Source organism: Tachypleus tridentatus, chromosome 2 (assembly GCF_004210375.1).
Source record: "Tachypleus tridentatus isolate NWPU-2018 chromosome 2, ASM421037v1, whole genome shotgun sequence".
In the NCBI taxonomy this organism is placed as follows: Eukaryota; Metazoa; Arthropoda; class Merostomata; order Xiphosura; family Limulidae; genus Tachypleus; species Tachypleus tridentatus.
Genome location: NC_134826.1, coordinates 137,907,558 through 137,920,130, shown reverse-complemented (window position 1 = coordinate 137,920,130; position 12,573 = coordinate 137,907,558). Strand labels below are relative to the sequence as shown.

General features: G+C 33.9%; 2 protein-coding genes across 4 annotated transcripts in view; both read right to left on the bottom strand.

Moving 5' to 3' along the window:
• The window catches only part of LOC143245225 (uncharacterized), a 418,752-nt gene that overhangs the window by 259,169 nt on the left and 147,010 nt on the right, over positions 1-12,573 (bottom strand). The window lies entirely within an intron of this gene.
• LOC143236956 (uncharacterized) overlaps positions 1-12,573 on the bottom strand; it is a 29,816-nt gene that overhangs the window by 10,362 nt on the left and 6,881 nt on the right. Inside the window, exons 6-8 of the mRNA XM_076475692.1 lie at positions 12,404-12,555; positions 10,536-10,652; positions 4,984-5,093 (exon numbers count right to left, since the gene is read on the bottom strand). Of these exons, the coding sequence (XP_076331807.1) occupies positions 4,984-5,093; positions 10,536-10,652; positions 12,404-12,555 (379 nt within the window). The remainder of the gene's footprint in view (positions 1-4,983; positions 5,094-10,535; positions 10,653-12,403; positions 12,556-12,573) is intronic.

Here is a 12,573-nt window from a genome sequence, read left to right as displayed (position 1 = left end):
TGTCCCTAGTCAGTACACAGTGGATAATGAATAATGAGACCACACAGATTATATTAGTAATGTCCCTAGTAAGTAGACAGTGGATAATGAGACAACACGGATTATATTAGTAATGTCCTTAGTAAGTACACAGTGGATAATGAGACCACACAGATTATATTAGTAATGTCCTTAGTAAGTACACAGTGGATAATGAGACCACACAGATTATATTAGTAATGTCCCTAGTAAGTACACAGTGGATAATGAGACCACACGGATTATATTAGTAATGTCCTTAGTAAGTACACAGCGGATAATGAATAATGAGACCACACAGATTATATTAGTAATGTCCCTAGTAAGTACACAGTGGATAATGAGACCAAACGGATTATATTAGTAATGTCCCTAGTAAGTACACAGTGGATAATGAATAATGAGACCACACAGATTATATTAGTAATGTCCTTAGTAAGTACACAGTGGATAATGAGACCACACAGATTATATTAGTAATGTCCCTAGTAAGTACACAGTGGATAATGAGACCACACGGATTATATTAGTAATGTCCTTAGTAAGTACACAGTGGATAATGAATAATGAGACCACATGGATTATATTAGTAATGTCCTTAGTAAGTAAACAGTGGATAATGAGACCACACGGATTATATTAGTAATGTCCTTAGTAAGTACACAGTGGATAATGAGACCACACGGATTATATTAGTAATGTCCCTAGTAAGTACACAGTGGATAATGAATAATGAGAACACATGGATTATATTAGTAATGTCCTTAGTAAGTACACAGTGGATAATGAGACCACACGGATTATATTAGTAATGTCCCGAGTAAGTACACAGTGGATAATGAGACCACACAGATTATGTTAGTAATGTCCCTAGTAAGTACACAGTGGATAATGAGACGACACGGATTATATTAGTAATGTCCATAGTAAGTACACAGTGGATAATGAGACCACACGGATTATATTAGTAATGTCCCTAGTAAGTACACAGTGGATAATGAATAATGAGACCACACAGATTATATTAGTAATGTCCCTAGTAAGTACACAGTGGATAATGAGACCACACAGATTATATTAGTAATGTCCCTAGTAAGTACACAGTGGATAATGAGACCACACGGATTATATTAGTAATGTCCCTAGTAAGTACACAGTGGATAATGAGACCACACAGATTATATTAGTAATGTCCTTAGTAAGTACACAGTGGATAATGAGACCACACAGATTATATTAGTAATGTCCTTAGTAAGTACACAGTGGATAATGAGACCACACAGATTATATTAGTAATGTCCCTAGTAAGTACACAGTGGATAATGAATAATGAGACCACACAGATTATATTAGTAATGTCCCTAGTAAGTACACAGTGGATAATGAGACCACACGGATTATATTAGTAATGTCCCTAGTAAGTACACAGTGGATAATGAATAATGAGACCACACAGATTATATTAGTAATGTCCCTAGTAAGTACACAGTGGATAATGAGACCACACGGATTATATTAGTAATGTCCTTAGTAAGTACACAGTGGATAATGAGACCACACAGATTATATTAGTAATGTCCCAAGTAAGTACACAGTGGATAATGAGACCACACAGATTATATTAGTAATGTCCCTAGTAAGTACACTGTGGATAATGAGACCACACAGATTATATTAGTAATGTCCCTAGTAAGTACACAGTGGATAATGAGACCACACGGATTATATTAGTAATGTCCCTAGTAAGTACACAGTGGATAATGAATAATGAGACCACACAGATTATATTAGTAATGTCCCTAGTAAGTAGACAGTGGATAATGAGACAACACGGATTATATTAGTAATGTCCTTAGTAAGTACACAGTGGATAATGAGACCACACAGATTATATTAGTAATGTCCTTAGTAAGTACACAGTGGATAATGAGACCACACAGATTATATTAGTAATGTCCCTAGTAAGTACACAGTGGATAATGAGACCACATGGATTATATTAGTAATGTCCCTAGTAAGTACACAGTGGATAATGAATAATGAGAACACATGGATTATATTAGTAATGTCCTTAGTAAGTACACAGTGGATAATGAGACCACACAGATTATATTAGTAATGTCCTTAGTAAGTACACAGTGGATAATGAGACCACACAGATTATATTAGTAATGTCCCTAGTAAGTACACAGTGGATAATGAGACCACACAGATTATATTAGTAATGTCCCTAGTAAGTACACAGTGGATAATGAGACCACACAGATTATATTAGTAATGTCCCTAGTAAGTACACTGTGGATAATGAGACCACACAGATTATATTAGTAATGTCCCTAGTAAGTACACAGTGGATAATGAGACCACACGGATTATATTAGTAATGTCCCTAGTAAGTACACAGTGGATAATGAGACCACACGGATTATATTAGTAATGTCCCTAGTAAGTACACAGTGGATAATGAATAATGAGACCACACAGATTATATTAGTAATGTCCCTAGTAAGTACACAGTGGATAATGAGACCACACGGATTATATTAGTAATGTCCCTAGTAAGTACACAGTGGATAATGAATAATGAGACCACATGGATTATATTAGTAATGTCCTTAGTAAGTACACAGTGGATAATGAGACCACACGGATTATATTAGTTATGTCCCGAGTAAGTACACAGTGGATAATGAGACCACACAGATTATATTAGTAATGTCCCTAGTAAGTACACAGTGGATAATGAGACCACACAGATTATATTAGTAATGTCCTTAGTAAGTACACAGTGGATAATGAGACCACACAGATTATATTAGTAATGTCCTTAGTAAGTACACAGTGGATAATGAGACCACACGGATTATATTAGTAATGTCCCTAGTAGGTACACAGTAGATAATGAGACCACACGGATTATATTAGTAATGTCCTTAGTAAGTACACAGTGGATAATGAGACCACACGGATTATATTAGTAATGTCCTTAGTAAGTACACAGTGGATAATGAGATTACACAGATTATATTAGTAATGTCCCGAGTAAGTACACAGTGGATAATGAGACCACACAGATTATATTAGTAATGTCCTTAGTAAGTACACAGTGGATAATGAGACCACATAGATTATATTAGTAATGTCCTTAGTAAGTACATAGTGGATAATGAGACCACACAGATTATATAAGTAATGTCCTTAGTAAGTACACAGTGGATAATGAGACCACACAGATTATATTAGTAATGTCCTTAGTGAGTACACAGTGGATAATGAGACCACACGGATTATATTAGTAATGTCCCTAGTAAGTACACAGTGGATAATGAGACCACACGGATTATATTAGTAATGTCCCTAGTAAGTACACAGTGGATAATGAGACCACACTGATTATATTAGTAATGTCCCTAGTAAGTACACAGTGGATAATGAGACCACACAGATTATATTAGTAATGTCCCTAGTAAGTACACAGAGGATAATGAGACCACACAGATTATATTAGTAATGTCCCTAGTAAGTACACAGTGGATAATGAGACCACACAGATTATATTAGTAATGTTCCTAGTAAGTACACAGTGGATAATGAATAATGAGACCACATGGATTATATTAGTAATGTCCCTAGTAAGTACACAGTGGATAATGAATAATGAGACCACACAGATTATATTAGTAATGTGCTTAGTAAGTACACAGTGGATAATGAATAATGAGACCACACAGATTATATTAGTAATGTGCTTAGTAAGTACACAGTGGATAATGAATAATGAGACCACACAGATTATATTAGTAATGTCCCTAGTAAGTACACAGTGGATAATGAATAATGAGACCACACAGATTATATTAGTAATGTCCCTAGTAAGTACACAGTGGATAATGAATAATGAGACCACATGGATTATATAAGTAATGTCCCTAGTAAGTACACAGTGGATAATGAATAATGAGACCACACAGATTATATTAGTAATGTCCTTAGTAAGTACACAGTGGATAATGATTAATGAGACCACACAGATTATATTAGTAATGTCCCTAGTAAGTACCCAGTGGATAATGAATAATGAGAACACACAGATTATATTAGTAATGTCCTTAGTAAGTACACAGTGGATAATGAGACCACACAGATTATATTAGTAATGTCCCTAGTAAGTACACAGTGGATAATGAGACCACATGGATTATATTAGTAATGTCCCTAGTAAGTACACAGTGGATAATGAGACCACATGGATTATATTAGCAATGTCCCTAGTAAGTACACAGTGGATAATGAGACCACATGGATTATATTAGCAATGTCCTTAGTAAGTACACATTGGATAATGAGACCACACAGATTATATTAGTAATGTCCTTAGTAAGTACACATTGGATAATGAGACCACACATCTTATACTAGTAATGTCCTTAGTAAGTACACAGTGGATAATGAGACCACACAGATTATATTATTAATGTCCTTAGTAAGTACACAGTGGATAATGAGACCACACAGATTATATTAGTAATGTCCCTAGTAAGTACACAGTGGATAATGAGACCACACGGATTATATTAGTAATGTCCCTAGTAAGTACACAGTGGATAATGAGACCACACAGATTATATTATTAATGTCCTTAGTAAGTACACAGTGGATAATGAGACCACACAGATTATATTAGTAATGTCCCTAGTAAGTACACAGTGGATAATGAGACCACACGGATTATATTAGTAATGTCCCTAGTAAGTACACAGTGGATAATGAGACCACATATGATACAATAACAATGTTCAAATTAAGTACATAGTGGATAAAGAGACCACACAGATTACAAGACATACAAACATTTATTGTTTGGATCTACACTGCATTTTAACAATACAAATGCAAAAGTAAGACATGTACTTGTAAGAAAATCATTAGAAGACCATAATCAACCAACTTAATAACTATTTTCACCTTATCATGACAACTCCATTGATAAACAACTGGAATCCCAAATTCTCCAGATTCAGATCCATCTAACAAAATGGTTCCACTTCTACTACCTACTGTAACTTCTGGTTCACCTGAAATGAGATGAAAACTACTTAATGAAATAAAAAATACTGTATATTAACACAAACTGAACAATTAGAATTACATTTGTTTCTTTGAGAGTATCTCTCAAATTATTTTGATCTAATTTTATGACATGGAAGTTATTTGTTAGCTGTTAAGCCTAAAGATATATAATATACTTTCTGTAATTAGCTCATCACTGTGGTCAAACCATGAGTTTTAGCATAAAAGAAACTAACTTGTACTCCTCTGCTGGTACAATGGTAAGTCTACAGATTTACAACACTAAAATCAGGGGATCAATTCCCTCAGTGGACTCAACCCCGTGCGACTTTAAGAACACACACGAACACACTAACCTGTATGTTTTAAAATAATTAACTAGTCTTCTGTCACACAAATCTCAATTTTTCATTACTTCAATCTGATTTAATTACACATGTATTCAATTCTTTACACAGTAAAATTTAAATTTTCATTAAACACACAGCAAAGAAAACATTTAGATATTACATCAGGTGGTGTTTCCAAAAAAGAATTCCTAAAATGAAGATTAAGCATTCTCTAACATGAATATTTATGAATGTTAAAATCATGTAGAGTAATATATATTGGTTTTATCATATAAAAAGCAATACACACACACACACACCTTAGAAGTTTGAACAGATTAGCCTGTATTCACTAGAAGCAAAGTCAGAATAATGCAATTGATTGTATCAAATAAAATTATTATGTTATTTGAAATCTTTTCTTTGAGTTTTAAGTTGATTTTTCTTCCCAATAAGCAGATGAAATTACCACTGTATACAAAGGAACACAACACAATTGACTCTTAGATTAAAAAGTTATATGTTTCTAGACTTGGAAGCTTGTAACTGAATTTCATGAATGTTTCCAAATTGTAATATGTGGGAACCTTATATGTCATGAGACCATGATGTCAGTACAACATACCACAAATGATTCCTCTCTCACGTAAAAAGACAAAAAACTGAACTGTGATTATATTCCTTAAGAAATAAAAACATATAGACGCACACATAGAGTGGTAGGAAAATAACTGAATTTTTGTCACTTTTCCTTTTGAATCATCATCTATCTTCAAGCCCTAATGCGTACAGGTGCAAATGATGATGCAATACTGTCTGTTACATCAGCAGCTGTCTGTTTACTGCATCAGCTATTTTATGGCTATAGGAAGAGGTTCTTACTCAGAGCCAGTTTAGAAACATATTTCTTGCAGCATGCATGTGATGCTACCACAACCAAAACTTGCAACTTTACCCCATGGACAAAAAGCAATCATTGTTTTTTTGTTGTTGTTTTTTTTGAGAAAAGAGGGATTTTACACAAGGCTTGTTGCTATAGAAAATGAATTTCATGAGACTGCTGTTAGTCACTAGTTGCAGAAACAGAATACAGACAGACTGGATTTGTGTATCAGCAGAAGGGAAGAGAACTCCCACAGCAGCTAATGACCATGTTATGAAATCCATCAACTTATAGAATCATCAACTGTCATTCACAAATTTTAAAAGAGCTTACCTGTATTCATTCAGTTTCCTAGTAGAACAGCCAAATAAAAGAATCTCTCCTCATCAAAGAGATAGGAAGATGAGGTTCAAGTTGGTCAAAGAGCATGCTGACTGGACTAAAGTAATCTTCTCACACAAAACAAAGTTCAACATGCAGATAAACATAAACTAATAGACTTTTCATACCTGAATGAAAATTAATGTTGCTAAATCAGTGCATTCAAAACACCAATACACAAACACATTGGTGTTTCAAATGTCACTTTGGCTATTCAGACATCTGTCTTCAGGAAATTGATAACACAATTTAATCTGCATGGATCTGATGGGAAACACTTTGTACAATGCTACTGTAGAGTAGACCTTCATCCAGCAGGTTTGAAAGCATCTGTAAAGTATCCATGAGGTCAGTTGATATAGGAATGCCAGGGTGTGGAAAGCCTGCATTAGTAAAAGGCACTGTCAATCCAATAGGAATATTGAAATCCTTGAGTCCCAGTTAAAGACAACAATTTTGAATACTTTGGAGGAGCTGACCTTCAAGGATGACTCTATTCATTGCCACAGGGCCAAAAATATTTATAATATTTATGCATCCTATGCAGTAAAAGTTATTTCTATGTGTACTGAAACACATTTTGGGTATCATTTCATTGTTTCAGCCCAGATCTCAACTCTATCAAAAACTGTTGAAAGATAATGGGTAGCATAACAAAGTGGGAGAGAAAAACTGCAGGAGACCCTAATCCATATGTGGGTTACGAACTTACCAGTACCTACATTCAACCCCTCATGCACTCAGTTTCACAGCAATATCAAGAAGTTCTCAAAGCCAAAAGGGTGCAACCAAATACTAAAACAGGAAACAGATTCTGCAACTGCTCCTTGTCTATTACATTAGGAGGTGTTATCTATAAATGTGCATTATCTTACTCAGAGAACATTAGGAGGTGTTATCTATAAATGTGCATTATCTTACTCAGAGAACATTAGGAGGTGTTATCTATAAATGTGCATTATCTTACTCAGAGAACATTAGGAGGTGTTATCTATAAATGTGCATTATCTTACTCAGAGAACATTAGGAGGTGTTATCTATAAATGTGCATTATCTTACTCAGAGAACATTAGACGTGTTAAATATAAATGTGCATTATCTTACTCAGAGAACATTAGACGTGTTAAATATAAATGTGCATTGTCTTACTCAGAGAACATTAGACGTGTTAAATATAAATGTGCATTGTCTTACTCAGAGAACATTAGACGTGTTAAATATAAATGTGCATTGTCGTACTCAGAGAACATTATAGACGTGTTAAATATAAATGTGCATTATCTTACTCAGAGAACATTAGACGTGTTAAATATAAATGTGCATTATCTTACTCAGAGAACATTAGAGGTGTTATCTATAAATGTGCATTATCTTACTCAGAGAACATTAGAGGTGTTATCTATAAATGTACATTATCTTACTTAGAGAACATTAGAGGTGTTATCTATAAATGTGCATTATCTTACTCAGAGAACATTAGGAGGTGTTATCTATAAATGTGCATTATCTTACTCAGAGAACATTAGAGGTGTTATCTATAAATGTGCATTATCTTACTTAGAGAACATTAGAGGTGTTATCTATAAATGTGCATTATCTTACTTAGAGAACATTAGAGGTGTTATCTATAAATGTGCATTATCTTACTTAGAGAACATTAGAGGTGTTATCTATAAATGTGCATTATCTTACTTAGAGAACATTAGAGGTGTTATCTATAAATGTGCATTATCTTACTTAGAGAACATTAGAGGTGTTATCTATAAATGTGCGTTATCTTACTTAGAGAACATTAGAGGTGTTATCTATAAATGTGGATTATTTTACTTAGAAAACATTTTCAAATTTGTAAAGTTAACATTTTCCTAAATTGGAAAAAGTATTTCCAAACAGATACTTTCTCTCACAAATAACTTTCTTGATTAGTAACTGCCCTCAATCAGCAAATATTTTTCACTTGCCACTAAGCATTGTAACTCCTGCTTCTTTCTGCATGTTTATATGTAAATGAGTTACCTATTTGAAAATACATTTTCTGTTTTGATAATGTTAAGTTCTAATACAATATCTTACCTCTACTCACAATAAGCTAGAATCTTTTGCACGGTGAGGAAATTATCCCTCTTTAGAAAATACTTAAAGAAAGACAATCAGGTGGGAAAATTGAATTAGAAATATCACAGCAGCAGGAGACTTCACCACTTCTGAGTCAGAAATACCGTCTGCCCTTTATTAACGTGTTGCCAAAACGAAAGAGCAAAAACATGGAAAGAACCAAAATATGCAGCTCACCACCGGTAAAAAAAGTAACAATCCAGACTAGATGAAGGAAGAGGAATCCCCATGGTAGCATTGAGTCAATCCTTCCATCAGGCAAAGACCAAGTTTGCAGATGGAAGGGTAAGAGAATCCTCCAAGAGATATTGCACAAAGCTTCATTGGTTGAGGTACAAAAGACAAAAACAGAGAACAAGACCTCATGAAACCACCTTCAAAAGCAACATATATTGACTCAAAGGTTTGTCACCAAGGTGGAAAGGGCTAGAATCACGGGAAACAGGAAATAAAAACAAAATCAAATCAACAAAGAGTGAAGAAGGCCAGGTTCATTCCCAAGAAATGAGCTGCAACTGAGAAGCATAATGAAGAAAAGGGAACAGACTGTTCAAAGTATCATCCTCCCTGTCAGATGCACCAATCACAGACAAGAAAAGAATACTCCTCATGTGGTGGTGACTGCTGGACAAAATAAAGCACTTCTCCATGAATCACAGAAGTCACATCATCAGCCAAAAACTGTATGCTCAACCATAAAGAGTGGTCAATAATCTCACCTGAACATAAACAGTATTAGCAGTTGTAACAACTTGAAACTGTGAATGTATACGGTAATAAGAAAAACATTATCTAGCAAAAAACTGCAGTAACTTTAATTGTTGCGAAACTTGAGTGAAAATAAAATGTCTTAAGAGCAAGGCTGCCAATTAGTAGTTGATTAAGAGGTACATCATGAGAGAAAGCACTAGTTATGATAGGAGTAGTGTTATACTCCTTATGATGAAGGGTTGCTGCGTGATCATTTACATAGAAATGGAGAAAAAGGTGAGAGTTGCAAGACTGGTGATTAGCAAAACATTTGCAAGAACAGAGAGCAGTACTGATCAAGAAAGATTTCTGTGAGTAGAGGTAAGATATATCAGAAGTATTTGTTGATCATCTGTTTGTTAATAAAATTGCGTATACATGTTTGAATGACTGAACTGCGTCAATTCACACCACAGTTTCTTACACAAGTTCCAACAGTTCCACAATGCACAATTTTGTAAAAAAAAAAAAAGTATAGAAACCAAAGGAGGTGTGAAAACAAATTTGTTGGTTTGTTTTTAATTTTGAGCAAAGCTACATGCGAGCTATCTGCACTAGTCATCCCTAATTTTGCAGTTTAAGAATAGAAGGAAGGCAGCTAGCTATTACCACCACCTGGGCTAATCTTTTACCAACTAATAATTGGATGACCATCACATTATAACGTCCCCACAGCTCAAAGGGCGAGCATGTTTGGTGCAACCTTGTGACCTCAGATTATGACTTAAGTGACTTAACCACCTGACCATGCCAGGCCAAAAACAACTGGGTAGTGTAATAATAATAATAATAATAATAATTTAAACAACACTATACCAGCACAACATAAAATATCCAAAATCAGTTTCATCTCTGGAAATACATTTCAATTAATGTGGTATACTGTATATTACATTTTAAAATACATTAACATCTGTATGTTGCAGTACAGTTAGTGCTACAAGTGTTTCAATTCAGTAGCACAAAAAAACATTGCTTTAAGAAATTACCTTTGATAATGGCTTGAATTGGTTGTGGCACAACTTGAACTGTAACAAAAGCAAATGTGGACTCATTCATAGCAGTATCCAGAAAAGTTCGAAGGGTGAAGGTCACGGTCTCGCCCACTGTTAAAAAACACTAATTAGTGTCCTAACTATTTAGTATACATTTGAATTAAGCAAATAGACAAAATATCAACACATTTTTCTCCTGCAATTTATAATGTATAATTATAGGCAGTACTGAACAAAAATTTGATCATCACAAAAGTGATATTACTTGTGGTAACACTGAAACTTTAAAAATCTGTATGTAGTAAGTTAATACAACTTACTACAATAAAATCCAGGGTTTAATTACCTGTTGTAAAGAGAAACATAAATGTTCTTTCTACTCTGTGTAGAATCTCTCCATATTTGTAGTAAGTTAATACAACTTACAACAATAAAATCCAGGGTTTAATTACCTGTTGTAAAGAGAAACATAAACGTTCTTTCTACTCTGTGTAGAATCTCTCCATATTTGTAGTAAGTTAGTACAACTTACAACAATAAAATCCAGGGTTTAATTACCTGTTGTAAAGAGAAACAAAAATTCTTTCTACTCTGTGTAGAATCTCTCCATATTTGGAAAATACTTCCATATGCATATACTTAAGTAAATGAATAAAGCATTCTTTTTTAGTAAAAAAATATTGTTGACTGTAAAAATGTTACAATAGTTGACATTTTTGGACAGTTTTTCTTTTGATTCTAATAACCTAATTGTCATTAGTAGAAGACCTGTAGACTTCACAGACTGCAATCTCAGACAAATAGAAAAACGTATATTAAATCACCTACATTTATTACTGCCTTTAGTTTTAGTAACAAACCATGTAGATCAGAAGTTAATATTAAAGTATTACAGAAAGAAAGAGCCATGTTTCTATGAAAACAAATAAATTATATGGTATTTTTTTGTACGAGTTTTTGTTATGTTTGATGGTCATTAAATTATCAATTGGTAGCAAACCCCCTAAACTATACGTACAGGACATGACGGTTTTAAAACACTTAATATAATAAAAATCTTAATTAACTGCTTGGATGAGTAGTTATTAAATGTTCCATTTGATTACACAACTGGCCAAAACATATTTACAATATCTAACTGACCACTAAGAAATGCCAAAACAGAGAAATATTTTAATTTAGCACCAACAACAGATCATAAAAGATAATTTTATTCGTTTGTTTCTTTTTTGAATTTTGCACAAAGCTACAGAAGGGCTATCTGCAATTGCTGTTCTTAATTTAGCAGTGTAAGACTAGAGGGAAGGCAGCTAGTCATCACCACCAACTGCCAACTCTTAGGCTACTCTTTTACCAACAAACAGTAGGATTGACCTTCACATTATAATGCTCCCATGGCTGAAAGGGCGAGATAATTTAAAAAAAGTCATTTCCTTAATACAGAAGGGAAAGAATGTCTTATTATTGGTTAACTCTTGTGTTGTTGTTTTTTTATTGTCATACTGTTGTAGTTTCTCCAATTATGGAAACTTAATGAAATCAAAACACAGAAAAAAAACATATTTAATCCTTTTACTAATTAGTTAAGTTGTTTGCTTCTAGTTGAGCATAAAACTACACAACAAGATGTGTTTGCTATGCCTCTCATTAACCTAGTTTTTAGCATTACAAGTCTTTAGACTCGCCTCTGTACTACTCAATGTTTGTGCTATAGTTGGTTATTACTGAGCCGATGATTACTACTAGTTACTACTAGATGATAGTGTGTTACCACCAGACTTTACCAGACCATCAAAAAGTTGAGAGGAAACTGGTAAAAGAAAAATAGGTTTTTTTTTTTTTGTTTTTTTTGCATGCCTTACCTGGCAGGGTGAAGGCAGCTGCTTTATAAACAGGAACGTAGAGACTACCAAAGTCAAACTTTACACGAGGGTTATTGACAGCCCAAGCAAATCTCACTGGCTTTGGAGGTTTGATACAGCTTGGCAATGTAACCTCTCCGTATAAATGTAACCTAAAAAGATATATAATC